This window comes from Cynoglossus semilaevis, chromosome 14, assembly GCF_000523025.1.
Source record: "Cynoglossus semilaevis isolate Cse_v1.0 chromosome 14, Cse_v1.0, whole genome shotgun sequence".
In the NCBI taxonomy this organism is placed as follows: Eukaryota; Metazoa; Chordata; class Actinopteri; order Pleuronectiformes; family Cynoglossidae; genus Cynoglossus; species Cynoglossus semilaevis.
Genome location: NC_024320.1, coordinates 5565493 through 5584516, shown reverse-complemented (window position 1 = coordinate 5584516; position 19024 = coordinate 5565493). Strand labels below are relative to the sequence as shown.

General features: G+C 44.6%; 1 protein-coding gene across 2 annotated transcripts in view; it reads left to right on the top strand.

The window, feature by feature from the left end:
- Positions 1 to 19024, top strand: part of shroom3 (shroom family member 3) — a 21456-nt gene extending 2432 nt beyond the window's left edge. Inside the window, exons 1-23 of one of the 2 annotated variants that reach the window (XM_008324744.3) lie at positions 1795 to 2921; positions 4440 to 4565; positions 4854 to 5075; positions 5153 to 5481; positions 5562 to 5796; positions 5883 to 5938; positions 6024 to 6507; positions 6595 to 7288; positions 7374 to 7516; positions 7621 to 7761; positions 7963 to 8411; positions 8535 to 8756; positions 8836 to 9022; positions 9257 to 9569; positions 10424 to 10494; positions 11938 to 12017; positions 12333 to 13101; positions 13182 to 13449; positions 13975 to 14120; positions 14871 to 14937; positions 15325 to 15490; positions 15995 to 16116; positions 17038 to 19024. In XM_008324744.3, the coding sequence (XP_008322966.1) occupies positions 2734 to 2921; positions 4440 to 4565; positions 4854 to 5075; positions 5153 to 5481; positions 5562 to 5796; positions 5883 to 5938; positions 6024 to 6507; positions 6595 to 7288; positions 7374 to 7516; positions 7621 to 7761; positions 7963 to 8411; positions 8535 to 8756; positions 8836 to 9022; positions 9257 to 9569; positions 10424 to 10494; positions 11938 to 12017; positions 12333 to 13101; positions 13182 to 13449; positions 13975 to 14120; positions 14871 to 14937; positions 15325 to 15490; positions 15995 to 16116; positions 17038 to 17448 (5889 nt within the window). In that variant the 5' untranslated portion in view covers positions 1795 to 2733 and the 3' untranslated portion in view covers positions 17449 to 19024. Of the gene's footprint in view, positions 1 to 1794; positions 2922 to 4439; positions 4566 to 4853; positions 5076 to 5152; positions 5482 to 5561; positions 5797 to 5882; positions 5939 to 6023; positions 6508 to 6594; positions 7289 to 7373; positions 7517 to 7620; positions 7762 to 7962; positions 8412 to 8534; positions 8757 to 8835; positions 9023 to 9256; positions 9570 to 10423; positions 10495 to 11937; positions 12018 to 12332; positions 13102 to 13181; positions 13450 to 13974; positions 14121 to 14870; positions 14938 to 15324; positions 15491 to 15994; positions 16117 to 17037 lie in introns of those variants that run through there. The other variant, XM_025061995.1, reaches the window with a different exon arrangement.

Sequence of the window (19024 nt, the reverse complement as noted above, 5' to 3'; positions counted from 1 at the left end):
AAACAGTTGCTGACGGCCAATCAAAGATTTGTTTTGGCTGTGGTCAAATCAGCTGAGGTCCTTGTTGAAAGTCCTTAAACCTGAAACTAACATTGTTAAGTGAATTCCAGGAGTCCTTGAAGAAGTTTCAGGGTAGTTTGGGAGTAAGGGTTAGTGACCTGAATGAAGATCCTGGAGAACCTTGTAGAAGTGTCCACCTAGAAGACTCACACCATCATTGAGGGTTTTGTTGTCAACACTTGAGTTTAGGTCTGTGTTCCTGCTGGGTTCACTTTTTTGTCCGCATCTCCCGCCAATTTTGTTCCCGGGCAGATCATGTTGATTATTATTATTATGGGCTGGAGGAGCAGTTTCCCACGACTGCAGATAAGCTTCAGAGACACACCCTGAACACACACACAGATGGTATGTAATAAGACTTTTTCTGGCAGACTACATTAAACACTTCTGTCTTGTGGTTTCACGATGAATACAGAACTCATATGTCGATCCGCTCGTACCTCGATTGCAATTTCACCATTAAAAATAACTGAAAACACATGAATTCCTTCCAGTCCCCCAGAAATATCCATCCATTCATCTATTTTCATCCGGGTCACGGGGGCAGCAGTCTGCATGACAGCCACCCCCTGAACCTTCCTGTGGGTGGTGAGTCCACTGGAAGGTACCAACCGCCCTAACCTGGATTCACTCTAACCCAGGAGGTGAACCCTGGGGTTCCACACCAAGGACAGAGACACTGGCTCTGGGCCAAAGCGCCACCCCCAGAAATATACTAGTAATTAATTAAATTCTCGCCCCCCATCTTAACATTAAAGACATATATAAGCAAAAAATATTGATAATATAAAATAACAATAATTAAGAAAACATTTTATATTATTGTTATAAAAATTGCTAAAATAACCCAGAGAGGGACAGTGAGTGAGACAGCGCCACAGTGTTGGGGCCACTAAGCCTAGGAGATGGATAATATTTTTAAAATTATTTTATTAAACACCAAAGGATATTATATATCGCCCATCAACTGTCATCATCATCGTCAGCATCACCAACAGCTCGGTTGAGCACTCGTAACTAGATGTTTCCCTGTATCACGAGGGAAATCTTGCAAAAGTGGCTTACTCATAACTTGGAAAACTCTAATTTCAGGGAGCTAATTATTAATCATTGGTTTCAGTCAGGAAACTTGTATGTACAGTAACAGAGACAGTAGTTTGTCATGGGACAGCCTCTGTTGTTGTCTCCACTGTTTCCACTGAAGTGTTAAAGAGGAGTGACTGGTCTCTGCTGCTGTAACAGTGTGAGTTTCCTCTGACATGGATGCTCTGGTGAAGGTGATCATGGTTAATGTGTGAAGCTGTTAAAGCAGTTGATTTCTTCAGTTGTCAAAGGAAAAGAAGACAGTTGATCAGTCGTCACACTTGATTTGCTAAAGTCTTTTTTTTTTCTCATTGTTTTATTTATTTCCCACTTTGTTTCCATTCTGGAGATTTGACTTTTCTCCTCAGAACTAAATAGGTTTCTTCTTAATGTCTGTAGGAAAGAAAGGACATTTCCTACTTTCTTTCATTCATTCATCCTCCTATCATTTTCTTGATTTCTTTGTTTTTTCTTTCTTCCTTTCTTCTCTGTCTTTGTTGTGGATGCTGCCTGCTGCTGCTGCTGCTGCTGCTGCTGCTGCTGCTGCTGCTGCTGCTGCTGCTGCTGCTGCTGCTGCTGCTGCTGCTGCTGCTGCTGCTGCTGCTGCTGCTGCTGCTGCTGCTGCTGCTGCTGCTGCTGCTGCTGCTGCTGCTGCTGCTGCTGCTGCTGCTGCTGCTGCTGCTGAGTCAGATTACTCCATTCCTCCTTTAACCAACCTTCGTGTTCTTTTTGTTTTCCTCTCCTCCCTGCTCCTCCCTTCTTCTTCTCTTACCTTTGCTCTCATTTTCACCACTTCTTGCCTCCTCAGCTGTCCCCACTCTCTCCTTCACTACTTCTTTATCTCTCCTTCCTTTCTACACTGTTATTTTCTACATTCCTCTCACCCCTCCCCTCTGCGCTCCCTCACCCCCACCCCCTCCATCTCTGAGGATGTTTACCACATACCTTTATCATACCACAGCCTGTAATGACACTTAATTAGTTTGTTTTAATGAAGTTCATGTCCTGGACAGTCGATGTGACAGAACCAGACTGGACCTAGACCAGAGACCAGGACATACACTTGCTCAACACTTTGATGAGTTTTTGATGAAAAGGACTGATTTAAACCGATTCATTTGTTTTGTGGACGTCAAGAACGTCAGAAGAAGCTGTTCACGTCAGGACAACGAGAACAGAGAGAAGATGGGAGAGAGAGAGAGTTTGTTTGCTGAGGTGATCAGTGGAAGTTAAAGATTGACTAATAGCTGTGACTGTCACTGAGATGCAGCTTTGATTCTAGGGTTTTTAACCAAGACTATGATGTGGATTTAGGAAAAAGTGCTTTGGCTTCACAGGGTATACCTTTTTAGTGTAAAGAAGATAAAAGGTTGATCAGAGAGGAACCGATCAGTAGAGAGTTTAAAGGGAGTTCTTTGTTCCAATGACTCATCAAAGAACATTCGTCAAAGCAGAAGACAGTGGGACAGACATGGAACAGTCCGGCACATTCTAAGAAAGAAGGTTGGTGAAGGGAAGAGTTGATCAGTCAGAGGAGGAGCAGATAAGAAGTTGAAGCAAAAGAAGAAGAATCAAAGTGAACTGTGAGTCATGGAGCTGCTGGAGGTGTTTTATCGAAGGAAACTTCGTAAGAAGCAGAAAAAAGTCGCAGAGACGTCAGCAGGCGCAGACAGAGGTGGAGGCAGAAGCAGAGGAGCTCTGAGTCGGGCTACGTCTGAAGCCAGTGTTAACGGTTTGGCAACTGGTCTCATCTCCAAGGTTCTCAGGTTCACCACCAGGTAAAAAACGCCAAGTCATTGATTGGTTGGTTGATTAGTTCATCAGCTCTGTCTGGTTCATTAACTGAAGGAAACAACATTTAAATGAGATCTGGTCTTAAATAGGATTATTTCATATGACTCGTGATTCCCGAGTCATATGAAAGATTCGCTTTGAACTCATTTTTCGCTGTGAACGGATCATTCTCTGTGAACGAATCCTTCGCTTCGTTCTCGCAGATTCGTTTCATTTGTCACGCGACACAGAGCTCGGGTCTCTTGCTCTCATTCATCTTCACATTGTGGTGTGCTTTTCTTTCTTAGCTTTTCACATGGTTTTAATTGCTTATGGCATTTTGTGTACTTTGTAGACTTTGTCAGCGGAAGCAAACCATGTTGCCTTATTTAGTGTCGGAGAACCGCAGCCTCCTTTACAACGCCCACAATAGGGCTAAAGCGCCACCTGTTGTAAAACGAATGAAATGATTAGTTCATTTTACTGTTCGAGAGTCAAAGATTCGAATCAATAAAAAGAGTCGGTCTTCCCATCACTAGCAGAGTACTGTTTGCCTCCCCTGCTGACTTTTCTCTGCACTTTATTGGCTGGAACAAAAACGGGCCCGCGTCATGTGACCCAGTTTGATTGGATGGCGCAGTCAGAAGTGAGGCTCTGTATTTGAATGCGAAACGGATTACATTAGTATCTAGGGAGTCCACTGTAAATACGTTTTCAAAAGTGGTTTAACTTTGTCAGATTAGATTTCTTTAGCTTCCAGTGGACTCACCACCCGCAGGAAGGTTTGGTACGGTGCAATGTGATTTGGGTGGCGACTGCTGCCCCCGCGACCCGGAAACGGATAAGCGGATGAAAATGGATGGATGGATGGATGGATTTCTTTAGCAAAGACATCTGCTGTGTCTTCAGTCTGATGAGACTTATTTAGACTGAAGAAGGATGAACTTGAATCTATGACAAAAATGCTGCTGAGTCTAAGGTCTAACTGGATGAGTTTTTGGAATCTCTGCCAGATCCTGATCCATTCTTTCAATATTTTCCCGATTTTTCCAATTCTGGACTTGACTCTGGACTCTTAATCTGTTTAACAAGTCACTGTTTTTATCATTTCTGGGTTATTTTTAACAACATTTCAAATTGTTCTCTTATTTTTGTGAATTATAAACACTCTCTATCAGAAGGATAGCTCGTAGAATTAGTCATTTCCTTTCTAATTGCTGCTGTTTGTGTAGGGAGTATAGGGGAGAGGGGAGGGAGTTTCTCCAGGTTGTCCAGATTTACCTAGATTTGTCCTATTTTCAGATTGGATGGGGAATGTTATGGTAATTTGTTGATTGTGCACTGACCATACACGTGTGTTTGGGGCTGAATGTGAGTGTAAAAAGCTGCCTGTCTCTTGATGGTGTAGCAATAGATGATGATGTGTAAAAAATGTGTTTTCCTTTTTGAATCTGGACAAATCTAGAATGTTCAGAATAATCATAGTCTGTAACCCCTCTCTCTCCCTCTCTCTCTCTCTCCAGACGCAGTGATCCAGCCTCACGTCCTCACTCATGGCACTCAGCCAAGCTCGGAGAAGGTCAGAGGACATTAGACCTGGACGACATGGAGTCTATGAGCAGTGGCTGGCATCACAACTATCACAGCAGGTCAGAGGTCAAATCCAACCTCACCTGAGTGTCTGTCTGTACCACACTCTCACACACTGTGTGTCAGCTAGTTTAGATCAAATATATTAGACAAAAACTGTAGTGTGTTTGTAGACTGCATTAGTAAAGCTCCTCAAGTCAAACATGGTCAAAGCCATGTTTGACTTGAGTGGGTTTGGTGCCTGGCCAACAAACCACATCTCAGCTGGAGCTGGAATTTGAACCTTTAGCCTCTTTAGGCCTGCCTGTTTCTTGTGACTTGCACTAACTTGGCGTTGTTACGTCCAGTGTTTCCAGCACCAACCTGTCCAGTGGCATCAACTCTGGTAGTGGTTACCTGAGGAAGAGTCCGGACCAGTACAGTTCTAGAGGCAGCATGGAGAGTCTGGACCCCCCTAAGTCCTCCCAGCTTCACTATGGAGCCCAGCAACACCACTCTCTGGGGCACCACGTCCACCACAGTGGACCCCACCCAGCCTACTCCTCCTGCCACCAGCTGTCCTCGGCCAGGTCAGCAGACACTGAACTTTCTCCAGTGGTCAATGATCAGGATCCAGCCAATCAAATCTGATCTTTTCCTGTTTCAGATCGTCCAACAGCATCGACCACCTCCACAGCAAGCGAGACTCAGCGTACTCCTCCTTCTCCACCAGCTCCAGTATCCCAGAGTACCTGGCCTCCACGCCCTCCTACAGCCCGGAGCGTTCCTATTCAATGGAGACCGTTCCTCAGACAGGAAGAGGAAGTGCTGAGATACAGCAGGCTGACCTCCATTACATCCGAACAGTTTACGACACTCAGCAGGGCGTCCCTCAGGAGCAAGAGCTAAGCTCCTCCTCTGCCGCATCACTACGTAACAACAGTGGTTCAAAAGGTGACGGGGGCTCCAGATGTGGCCAGAGCCATGACCTGCAGGGTAACATTTGATTCAACTGTCTTCAGGTGAAATGTCAGTGACGTCGACATGGTTGTCTGACTGGACCTGTATGATTACAGGGGTCTGTTACAGTAGCAGCAGCAGTGGCAGCAGCGGCAGCAGCAGTGCTGGAATAGCATTGTCACATCGACACAGCGTTGGTCCAATCTGGGGTCCACCGGTCAACCACAGCTCCTGTGAGAGCCTGAAGGGAGTGGTTCCTCCTCCACCCAGGCGCAGTGACAGTTACACAGCCATCAGAAACCACGAGAGACCAAACTCCTGGTCCAGTCTGGAGCATGGACGTCCACTGAGGTGAGTATGATGTCCAGTCCAACCCACTGAGCAGGAAATTTCAGAATTCTGACCCGGTTTAACCTTTATCTGTTTAATGGATTTAGGTCTATCCAGAAAGGTTCCTGGCACCACTCCAGTGGACCTGTGGCTTTAGGTGCAGGTAGGTCTGACCTCAGTGGGTCACACTAAACCCATCAAGTATGAATGTAGTCCTCCTCTCACATCCTTCTCTGCTGTGGTTCCAGCTAAAGGTTCTTATGGCCCTGAGTGTCAGCTCCATACTGTGATTGAGAAGAGTCCAGAGAGCAGCCCCACCACAAGACCCCGTCAGGGCGGGGGGTTTCCTCAGCCTCCTTCGTCTCCTGAATCCTCTTCTGGATCTTCAGCTCCTGCTCCACAGACTGGCCGCCTCATTCTGCCCACAAGCATCTACCCCGTCCCCCAGATTGAGCCACACTTTGCACAGATGCCCAACTATAACTCCGGGCTGGGTCCCTCCATGGTCCTCCCAGCCCTGGTCATGGAGAATCTCCAGCATCAGTGTCCTGATCCTCAGAGGGTTAGTGGGAGTAATGACGTAGGATCAGAGGGACAGAGGAGTATGAAGATATCAGCAGCAGAAAATGGTCAACAGGCCAACACCTCCTCTTCACAGGGTCCACAATCCCTATGTTCATCATCATCATCAGCCTCAGCACAGACCAGGACTCAAACACAGGAAGCTCACAGGTGAGATGTTTGGTTTTTGGTCTTTAGCGTCTTCCTCAAATGTCATTCTTATTAGCTTGTAATGCTAACTCACTGTCATTTTATCAGGCTTCTTCAGGACGACCTTGAACACTGCAGACACCAAATAGATAGAGGGGGACCACCGGGTCAGACAGGGGTCCACAGGCCCCAAAACCACAAAGAACCTCACACTCAGAGCTTCAAGAGTTCCTCTTCTCACAGGAGTCACGGACACCAGGACCATGTGCACCAGGAACAGAACCATCATCCCCAAACCCAGTCCACACATGGACCCAGACCCTCATGGACACAGGACTGTAGGGAGTCTTTCAAACCGGCCCAGTCCAGAGGGATCAGTGTTCATTCAGACTCGGTGGCCTTCTCCAGGACGGCCCAGGGTCAGGTACCACCTAACCACCCACCTGTTCATACCCAGCCTCAGGCTCCGCCCACATCTGCATCCCAGGCTTCTCTTGGTCACATCAGTGACTCGGCTCTGATGCAGCATCAACACCAGGACCACAGAGAGCAGGACATTGACAGAGACCACCCACTGACCCGTCTGGAGATTGCCCTTGCTGAGGTCCAGAGATGTGCCGGCTCTGACGGTGTGATGACCGCCAGCAGCAATGGCAGTAGTAGTTTTGAAGATGGCAGCCAGGGTCCAACCCGCAGCCTCTCCGTCCTGGAGAAAGTCAGTCGTTTTGAGGGTCGGGAATCATCCAGAAAGAGGCGCAGTCATAGCACAAGCAATGCACACCACAAAAGCTCCCATCTACGAGTAGGTCCAAGAAAGATTAGAGAGTTGTTTGTATGATTTTCAAAACAAATGTTGTCGTTTATTCAGAGTACTTTTTTCCACATAGCTGAATCAGATGACAGACAAAGGTCGCCACTCCCCTCGAGGAGCCGACGACCTGAGGAACATGTTGGAAAGAAGCACCACCGGAGGGAAACCTCACAGAACGATGAGCTACAGAGGGAGCAACAGCGAGTACATGAAGTACAGGTAGAACCTCAGCAGAACACAACTACAAATTCTACATCTTAGCTTTGGCTGAGATAAAAAAACAAAACAAAAAAACCTGTGTCCCTGTGTCTGTCTAACATCAGGACTCCAGCTGATCCTAGTTCAGCCCTACAGAGGAGTCGCAGCAGCTTCCAGTTAGAAGAATCCAGAGAGGGTGATGGCAACATACGCTCCCCCCGAAGACAGGAGGTGATGGCCTCCATGCAGGACATATCAATCAACAGGTGAGAGATTTATTAGCCATGATGTTGCACTATGTGAACTGGAGGTCTCTGTTAGGTCACAGTTTTCTAAAAGGCATGTTGTGAATGGTAATTCTTCTCGTGATCCAAGTCACCTGTCAGAGTGGAGTTCATTGACAGTGACCCTGGGGTCACCATTCTTTCTGGGAGTTGTCCTGAATTTAAAATCTTGTCTCTAATCAGATCCTACAGGGACTCCATCAAAGATGCCCAGAGTCGGGTGTTACGCTCCACCTCCTTCAGACCAAGAGACTGCAAATCAGTCAGTTCTCTGACGGCAGCTCCTCTTTCTGGCTCCTCCTCCAGCAGCCAGCAGCATCCTCCTGCATCTGTCAAGTTCCCCTCTCTTGAGAAAAAAGGCCCCAAAACTATGCCCAAACCACAGGGTGTCATCATCCCACTGCTGGTGCCTCCACCTGTCACATCTCCTCACACCCCGAAGGAGCGGCATGTGGTCAGTCCCCCAGCTCTTCCCAGTGTCCCAGCAGTGGGACCTCCCCCTCTAACACGGATCTGTGGTCGCAAGCGTTTGATGGCAGAGCAGAAGAAGCGTTCATTCTCAGAGCCTGAGAACCTGAATGAGGTTGGCGTGTCGGATTCAGAAACTACTGCCCTCTTCAGACGTGGAGGAGGTAAAAGCCTGTTTTAACTAATGAGTGATATTTCATTGTGTGAATGACTTCAGTAAAACACTGGACTATGGACCACTGGTTTGACCTGACAGAAACATCAGCCTGTTTTTGTTTATCTGTCAGAGACCAGTGTGGCAGATCGACGGAAGATGTTTGAACTTGCAGCGAGTCGTGTCGGGGGTGGGGCTCCCCAGTTCGCCACGTCAAAACCCGAGCTACGTCAGCTTCAGCAAGATGCCTTAGCTGAATATGTTGAGAGGAAGAGAGGAGGAAGTAGAGAAGAGGGAGGACAGAGGACCGGACCGAGGCCTCGCAGCGCGTATCCTGGATTCAGCAGCCATCCAGGTGGGTTCGATGTCAGGTCTGTGAATAAACAGAGAGGGAACACAGGGACATGAGTGATGACGATGTTCTGTTTCTCCAGGCTCCAGCAGTTACTCAGACACCCTCAGCCTCTCCTCCGCTTCCAGCATGATCTCACTGCATGACTCAGAACAAACCGTCTCATCAGAAAGACGTACAAGCTGCACCGACCTGCGTAACCACCAGTCCAACCTCTTCTACCCAGGCAGGGTGACCACACCCCGACCTCCTGCTCAGCCACCACACAGGTAAACAGACCAGATCTGCCACAGGTGGAGGCATCAAAAATGTTCTATTTAATTAGTGCTGATCACAGATGGTTACTCATTGAAGCTAACACTTAGCTGTATTACTGATACAAGTGCAGTAATCTCAGTGGAGGCTTTCTTATAATTTAAACTCAACACACGCTAACACTAGCTGCTAGCATGACTGGTAAAAACTGCTCTTTAAATAAATCTCTTTTTCTTATTTTTCTCCAGTGCTTTACCTGAATCACTTCCTGAGATCCTGACTACGTTTCCTCAGGATCTGATCTCTGAGGCAGGTCTCAGACGACCCAGTCAGTCTGGCAGCAGAGACTCTGGTCTTGGTCTCCAACTACACAGTAATGAGTCTCCTCTCAGTCTGGGTTTGTCCTACAAGCTCAATGGAGCTCTGCAGAGGGCCGGCTCCCACAGGGGCTCTGGGAAGTCCGCTTCCTCTGAGGATCTCCTGGAGAGAGCTGAGGAGGAGCAGATACCTCCTCAACATCAGCGCTCCCGCTCTCCCCCAACTGTGGAGACAAATAAGAAGGTAACGATGGTCAGATGAAGTTGAGGTTTAAACCAGGTCAAAAAGCTGGACAGCTAATTAAATAAAGTTCATTCTTCATTAACATCAGAACAGCCCGACAGTTCTACAGTCACTTCTCTGTGTTCATGTCATTGTGTATTTATAACAAATACCAGGTGATTTTTCATTATTTTAATAATTTCAATATGTCACAGCTTTAGAATCAGAGCAGGCACGATGAATTTTGTGTCACCATCAGATTCTTTCTTGAAATATAACATTGTTGTATTTATCTGAGCTGAGGAGAATTCCCTGTAGCTCCTGTCTGGATTTATATTTAGTTTATTTGCGGACATTTTTGCCGTTGAAGGACATTTGGTCCTGAGTCACACAGGAAATCCCTGGAATCCTCAGAGTTTCCTGTGAGGTGCCAGAGAGACGGAGAAGATGGTGACTGGGCGCTGTCTGATGTGGATGAATGCATAGATAGCACACACACGCACACACACACACACACACACACTGATACCTCCACTCAAAATGTATGACATACACACATCTGCATCAGTCTTAAAGGAATGCAGTGAAGGACAGATTTGCTCTTTATCTGAGAAGATCAGACTCTGTGTCACATAAACATCATTACACTTCAGTCACGTCCATCCTCCAACTTTTAAACAATAAATTACACCCAAGCGTCGGTGACAGCGTTCAAACTCAAGACCACTGTTTGAAAATATGTGCTAAAGGCCTCACAGATTTGATGAAGAAGTCCAGACTTTTCTACCAGTGAAACGTCTTCATTTTAGGAGACGAGCACTAGAACCTTCTTCAGTCAGTGATGTAGACTGACCTGGTCTGTTTGTTTCCTCTAGGATTGTCCTCCAGGTGACATCAGGACATCATTTGTCTCTGACCGTGGAAGTTGCACCCTAGCTGAGAACAGGTACCTCTATTCTATGAGTATGTCATACAAATGTGGGAAAAGAACAAAAAGAACAAAACAAAATGAACCAGTGGAAAATTTAAATGTTCCAGAAACAAATCTCCAAAAGAATACAAATAATAACACATTAGCTAGCTACCAAATTAGCGTACACATTAGCTAGTTACCAAAATAGCTAAAAAATAACTAGATACCAAAATAACTAACATGTTAGCTAGCTAGCTACTGTATATAACTTGTAAGATAGCTATCTTAACTAACTATTCATCTCCTCCAGTGTTACAGCATCATCTGGCTGTTTCTGTCATTTAAATCAGATCTCAGATCAGATCTTACTGTATACGATGTAATTCTTGTCCTGACCACCAAGTACAGACTGGTGGAATGTGTCCCAAGGTTTGATGAATTTTCAAAACCAAAAAGACTTAAAGCAGACAAAAAAGTAAAGTGAAGTTTGTTATCAAAGAAAAGCTGTGAAGTTAAAGGAAATGGTTGAAAAAAAATAGACAAAAGAGATGAGGAAAATATAAAGATGTGATTCTATAACGAGGTTTTCTCCAAAACCTGGGTGGAGTTTTTTTTAGATGCTCCTGAGAGTTGAGGTGAGGACAGGTTTAATGGGTTACAGTGAGACAGTGAACAGAACAACCAACCAGTTTATCCATGTGAGCAGGAAAACAAGACAAAGAGTCTTAGATAGAAGAAGGTAAAGACAGAGATAAGGACATAAGAGGAGGTGGAGAGGAGAAGGAGGAGGTGCTGAGGAATTTAGGAAGTAGAGAAATGTTCCTGGCATAGAGAGAGAAAAATAAACAAAATACCAACTTCATGTCCGTCGAGATTTATTGGCTTAAACACTTTAATGGGTTTGCGCAGAAATGTGAAGGTCAGAGGTCACTGCAGGAATTCCGTGTGTTTACACTCGGAACTTGAAGTTGAACTTGGAAACATCGCTGCCCGTTACTGAAGCTGATAAATCTGCTCAAATTGTTAGAAATGTTCAAGTTCAGGCTAAAAATAAATCAAGTGAATCTGAGAAAGAACTGGACTTTGACCAAAGACAGGTCAGAGAGAGACATGGGGAGGGAAAGGGCGCCTCCTGTTGGCAGTCCTAGCATTTTTAAAGACTACCTTTGCTGAAAGAATAATAAAGATGGAGATTTTTAAAGTAGTCCTTGAAGGGTGGGTTCACTGACACAGGGACATATGTCAGAGACTGTCTCTCTCTGTCTCCCCCTTTTTCTAAAAATGACATTAAAAGAGTCTTTATGATGGCGATCAACAAATTAGATTCAAATTTCACTTTTTTCCATGTAAAGACTTTAAAAAAAACAGGACAAAAATAGAAATATAAACCTGGAGTTAAAATCTAGTCTGACCCTGGGGTTGGACCACAGTCCTGAACATCATACAGTATGTCTGAGCTGTCTTTCTTCCTGACAGACCTGCAGACCCCGAGGTGTTGGAGAACCTGTCATCACAGAACAGTCTCAAGTCCATCCAGTCTTCAGAACCATCCCAAGGTCTGCACTCACACTCAAGTACACTTGAATATAAGAAGACAGAACCAGAACCATGTCCCGAGACATCTTAAAACCACCGGGTCCTGGACCAGTACTGGTCTGTGGATTATTTGGTTCTGGATCCTGTCTTAGTTACAAAGCCCTGTTGAACTTTAGCAGTTCTTAACTATTCTGGATCTAGAATCAAACCTTCACAGACCTGTGACCTTGATGATCTTTTTTCTACTGTTCCTTTGATTCCAGACTTATTGGTTACATTAATAATGAACTCTTTTTTACTTTTATTGAATTTCCTCACTCGTCCCTGTCTTCCAGACTCAGGATCCCCCGTGTCCTCATCTTCCTACACTCCCGTCTCTCGTAGAGAGCGACAAAGGAACGGCGAGCGTCAACGAGCCCACAGTACGTCCACATTGGCGGCCTCTGTGGGTCTGCCCTGCCCCTGGGATCAGGATGGAGCGGTCTCTGAGTGGCAGTCTAGTGAGAGGTTAAGTCTGGCCAACATGGACGCCATCACCTTTCCTGAAACCCCTCAGAGCAGCATCAGTGATAGGACAAGTTCTCAGGTCATCGATGAAACCCCGTCAGCAGGCAGACAGACGTGGCGCAGGCTGAGTGAAGCTGGCGTTTTAGAAGAGACAGAAAAAGACGTACACCGTGGACGAGCTTACAGTTTAGAAACCAGACGATTGAACACTTCAGAAGTCAACAACATTTGTCCAGTTGTCCCAAAATCTCCTCCCAACATGGACGTTTCTGTTCCACCACACAGTAGGGACGAGGAGAAGAGTGAATCATCTCCTTCCCTGTCTCTTCCATCCTTCCGTCACCTGTCCTCACTCAGGATCTCTGAGTCCAGCCTCTTTGGCTCCAGTGAGCAGCAGCAGCCGCTGGAGACGTCCACAGCTCGGTCTCAGCAGGACTTTGATGAGGTCTTCCTCCAAAGTCCTCCACCACCTTCACCTCCTCCACCAATCAAAGAGACTTGCATCATTGAGGACTTTCCTCCTCCTCCTGCTTCTCCTCCTCCTCCACCTCCTCTTCTTGAGATGGATGAAGAACATAGATACTCCTCCAGAGAAAGGTCTGTTGTCTACGTTCTAACATTCCATTTGACTGTAATGATGACCTCAATTCATTCCTGGTTCTTTGTCTTGTGTTCAGTCCGAGCTCAGAACTCTCCAACTCCAGTGTTCCTGCACCAGGATCCTTTCTCCCTTTTCCTCCCCTTCCCTCTCTCTTTTTCCCTTCTTCTCCTCCTCCCCCTCCTTCTCCTTCTTTTCATCCTCCTCCTCCTCCTCCTCCTCGTACACTCTCCACCATCAACACCTACACCACTGCTGAGGAGAGTCTATGTCTTGAGTACCAGCCATTTCCTAAACAAGAGAAGAAACCTGAGGAGCTGCGGATGGAGGAGCTGGCCCAGAAACTGGTGAAAATTAGTTCTTTACCTCAGTTCTCATATGTTTTTTTGTGCTGCATATTAATCTATTTTTATTGATTATTGTTATTATTAAAAAGCATTTTTTTTACTAACAAATTCAAGAGTAAAAATCCTTTGTTACTGTACAATACAATAATCGTTGCTCTGATTTACTTAACGTTTTAACGTGTAAATATTGCATTCAACTTCCCAGCTTAGTATTTTGTCATTCCTGGGCCCTGATGTTAAAGGGTAGCTCTCTGCTGCCCCTACTGGACACATGGAGCACAGTAGTCGACTTAGTGCTGTGTCTATGTACTGCATTTCAGTAATACTTCAAAGTACTCTAAGAATAAAAAAATCTACTTTGTAGTAGTTACAAAAATATCATGCATCTTCAGAAAGAGACTTTAAAATAATACTCATAGATCAAAAAGAATTCAGAGTGCAATACAATAACTGCGGTGATTTATAAACAAATGTGTTAATAGATAAAAACTTTTTTTTCACCCTTTTTTTTGTCTTTTATTGTAGGTGGTAAAGGACGGCTCTCTGGCACCCCTACTGGACACATGGGGCAGTAAATCCACAGTAGATCTTATGACAGAAATCTTTCCTCACAGTAGATCAACTGATTTATCATCATGGCAGCACATGAGCAGTGGGCAACTTGGTCACAGGTAAATTCATTCATTATTTTATTATTATAAGTGGGTTTTTGTTTTACACCAACATTTGTCACCAATCTGCTCCTGGCAGACGCTCAGCATCTTATCTTCTAAAAACAGTGGAGAAAAACAACAGCCAACCCCTGCTGTCTCCACATGTTGTCCTTTAGACTCAGCAACAACAGTGTGAGAAAAACAGGAAAAGATTGTTTCCTCAGGAAAACAAAGCATCCCTCGGTGAAGGTACAGAGACAATGTCCTTCAGTCAGACAGTTCTTTTTCCACACATGAATGTAACATTGTCCTGCTCTGACTCAGTAACACTTCCAGTGCTGGCTGAACGCTATGTACCAGCTGCTGCCAGTTGTTTCAGATTTGGTTTCAAACCAGATTTGCAGATAAAAGTGATTGACAGATTGAGTCAGGACAGGAAGAACCAGACCAACTTGATAATCTGTCCTCCGTTCTAAAGACACTGTGGAACTGGGAACGGTTCTACTCCTACATGTGGTGGGGGGTTCAGCTCATAGAGAAAACACGTTTTCCTTTTCTGACGCTGTGGTTTTACAGCAAAAAGAAGAAAGAAAATTTTTCAATCAAGTCAGTTAGAATCATTTTAGTGTTTATACAAAAGACACGTGGTTCTCTGGGGATTATGCAGTCAAACACTGACACCTTGTGGCCAGATTAGGGATAACATAAATGTCAGTCCGTTTTGTTGAGGGAACACGAAGTAGTAAAGTGACGTCTCTGTTCCGCCAGGATCCGGGATGTTCTCTGTGATTCCGGTGAAAAGATGGAGGAGAAGACAGACATCAACAGCCTGAAGGTACGAACAAGACATTTTTTAGGGATCTTAATTTCCTTTAAACTAATTGTGAAAAAACCCCTTCATTTTTAGCTTCTGTATTTTTCTTTTAATTTCTCCTAAAGAAGCATGGGTCAGGATTGAAACCATCACTCCTACAATAACAAGCTCTGTTCCTTATATGATAGGCCACAGGCTGCCTTTATGTTTAGGTTCATTTGTTTAATATTATTTATAATTCATGGTCTTTAAAAAATAAAAAGGGGGTCAAAGGGTGAACGTCTGGGATTGGTTCCAGCTGCCCGCCCACCCTCCCTCCACCACAATCATGTAAATCGGAAGTTAACTTTAATATGAACAAATCAGCACTAAAACTGCTAATGATGAACTTTTCTTCCTATCCTCCAGGTGGAGCTGTGTGAGGCTCTGAGCAGCAGTGTGGAGGCCCTACAGAAGGAGAAGGAGCAGCTGAGTGAGGAGCAGAGACGTCACCAGGTGCTGGGCTCTAACATTGAAGCTCTGGTCCAGGATCAGCTGAGGTCCAACGAGAGGGAGAAGTACAGCATGTTCATCGGTACAACAGCTGACTGTTACTCAAACCTAACATGAAGATAAAACATTAATAATAATAATCATTACAAATACCACAGCCACAGTAGAGCCGGGGTCTCCAACGTTTTTGAAACTGAGAGCTACTTCAACGGCACATGGTAATACGAAGAACTTGTTTGATACAGACTTCCTGAACAATGTAATAATAATCAGTTCTGGGACATACAGTAGTAGACACTCTTCTTACCATCGTCATTGGACACTCTGGAATATTATTGTAGGTGGAACTGAAGCAACAGTACAGTTTTGACCCTCTTGTTGACTAGGTTTATTTTAAGAACATACCCCACTGGCACCACGTTGGTGACCCCTGCAGTAGAGAGTACTCATGCATGAGTGTGGAAAGATGGAAGACTGGTCTGTGTCTGGATCATTTTTACTGATATGACTCATTGTGGCTCAAACTAAGGTGTCGTCTGAAACCATCAGCTGCGCTGTGGAACTGAAGCATGTTGTTTCTCTGCAGGAGACCTGGAGAAAATCGTGAACCTGCTTCTGTCTCTGTGCAGCCGATTGTCAAGGATCAACAGGTCTTTGATGGTTTTGGAGAAGGAGGAGCTGACAGAGGAGGAGGCCATGGAGGAGAAGGTGAGGCACAGTGGTTCCAATTAGATCTGGTTCTGAGACCAGTCCAGAGTGATCTGATCACAAAGCAACGCTCTGTGAGAGTAGGTCGTCACACTGTGACAGTGTTCAGAGCTTATCAGTCCATTAATGTTCACTGGACCAGATTATATTACACTCTCATCAACCACACATTGTACTCAGCCATCAAACATTAACTCCACCAGACTCACCAGACTCAAACCAGCCACACACTGGTAATCAAATCAAACAGAAGAACAACCCACCTCCTGGACCTCCTCATTAGGAGGAACCCTCCTGGCCCAAAGTTTTCAAACATTTTCATGAATTTTTGTTATAACAGTTTTTGTTTGTTATATGCTCTAAATTATTTTAATTCAGCCAGGCTGTAGTACTGCAAATCTGCCATTAGTAGTGCTGAAGAACCACGTTTAAAAAAGGTAAAAAGGTTTCAAGTGTTGATGCTGATTAAATATTTACTTCTGTATGATCACATGACTCAGTTTCATGTTTATCAGATCTTCCTGCATTAGAGCCCAATCTAATCTCAATCAGTTTTCTAAACTACTTTGAGATTAAAAAGTAACACTGTATGTGTGCAGCCTGTCGACTCGCAGGAACAAACAACAAACTAGGAAGGAAACAGGATCATTACACAAAACTGAAACAAAATATTTATTATAATAGTTTACATACAAATGGAAATGCTCTGTATGACCAAGCTAACAGCACACAGTGCAGTTAGACATGTATTGTTTTTTTGCCACTGTCCAATCAGCTACTGGATACCTATGGAAGCCAATTGAACCTGGGCTTCAACATGTGCTCCACTGCTACAGGAATCTCTTCCAACTTGTGTTTTCAATCCAGTCGGACTCACACGTGCTCACTTGGAGACTTTGATGTGCTTTGTCTCCTTTTTAGAAATCTCTCCTCCGTAAACAATCCCTGATCCTCCGTCAAACCGAAGACGCCTGGGAGCTGAAGGAGAACCTGGACCGAAGGCAACGAGTGGTCCAGACCATCCTGGCCGGCTACCTCACCGAACAACAGCTACGGGATTACCGTCGCTATGTCAGCACCAAACCCTCCCTTCTAATTCGCCGGCGCCACCTGGAGGACCTATCGAAGCAGTGGGAGGAGCAGTTGAAACAACTGGTGGAGAGTCTTCCAGCAGATGTGCTGGAGGCTCAGGGCTGGTCCAGGACCAGTTCGTTTACGTGGTCAAACTCCACCAGCACCACCTGTTCTTCTTCACTTCCACTGCTGCTCCCCCAGCCTGTAGTTGCAGGCCCCGCCCACTCTATCAGGTCCACCACTGTGACATCACTGTGATGTCACTAACGCAGGTCTTACTGAAGGATGAGAAATGATTTAGAGACGATTGGCTATAAAATTAAAAAAGTGGATCAGCCTCAGTTCAAACTATGCAGGAAGTAAGGGACTTCAATGTGCCTCCATGTTGTCATCATCACCACACTGTTTGACATCAGCACCCAGTGCTGAGTGGAGTCAAACTGCTGTCAAAGATTCAGCTCTGGACTACATGGTTTTATTACTTTTCTCAATGATTTCAAGAGAGTTTGTCCTGAAACACTTTAAAGCTCCAGTGTGTACCAACCAAAAAGGTTCCTTTTTTTAAAAATGTGACTGTAAATAAACCATCTGTAGCCTTACCAGCTAAGGACCAGTTCATGGTCATTTGCCACATCTTTCTGAATTTAATCTTAAAAATCTCAAAAATAATAAGAGTTGCACTTTAATTCTGACCTCAAATAATGAGAAGTCAAAGTTTTGTTGTGACTCCAGTTCTGAGAGTGTCTCCTCTGAAGGACATTGTCACCACTGGATTACCTGGTAATGGAAGGAGGACCTGTAAAATGGTAGAAATGCTTTAACATATGCCAGAATGATCTTCTAACAAACCTGCTGAAGCTTTTAGGAACTCCAAACATCCAGACACTCCCACAGAAACTATTTCAGATGTGAAAATGAGCCATTGCTCATAAACATGTCAGTGTCATCAGAACATGTCACCAATCAAAGTTGTTAAAATCTGAAAAACAGCAGTGACATCATTTTCTTGACACTTTGCTCTTCACTGCATGGTTTGTTTTTGTAAAATAGAAAACTGTCATTTTCCTGATCCATGATCCCATTTAGAGGAAACACTCCCGTATCTATCATCAGTGTACATGCTGAAGTGTTCTTGTGTTGCAGTTTTCACCCTCATCAACGAGTGTCACAAATTCTTACACACTGGACCTTTAAAATGACTTCAAACAGATGGTACAGATCTTTTTTTTTATCTCTGTTTTGCCCTAACACAGCGAGATGAGTATTTATTGAAGTAATCGAGTCGGTGCTTGGATGAAGTAGTTTCAATAATCAATTGTCCAACTTATAAAAGTAACATTGCACTGCTTTGCTCTTTGTTTTTCAACTGTTAAGTCACTGTCTTTAAAGTACTTTCTAATAGCAGAACACAGTACTGTTTTTATTTCCCTGTCGTTTTAGCACAGTTTTGCTCAATGACGTCTCTAGTTGCCAGTAAAGGTCAGGTTCATACACTGTAGGTCAGGGTTAGCAGCTCTTTTTCACAGTTGTCTTCACAGGGTCAATATTTATTTTTGACATTTTCCAGTTCCTTTCACTACTTTTCACCTGGCGAGCACTTTCTGAGATGTTGTGCAGAGATCACAGCTCGGTTCCTGCTTCAGTAACCTTTTTATTCCACTTCTGGTCATTGTTTGTTGTTGTCAGAAACACAAACACACAACTCTCAGACATTTCCTGGTTTATAGTTAAGAAATAAAAAAATCTTGTGCATGCTTTGAAGACGAGGGGAAGAAAAAGGTGATTAAACACTGCTCTGTATTTTTATTTCAAAATAAATTTATTTTGTAAATGC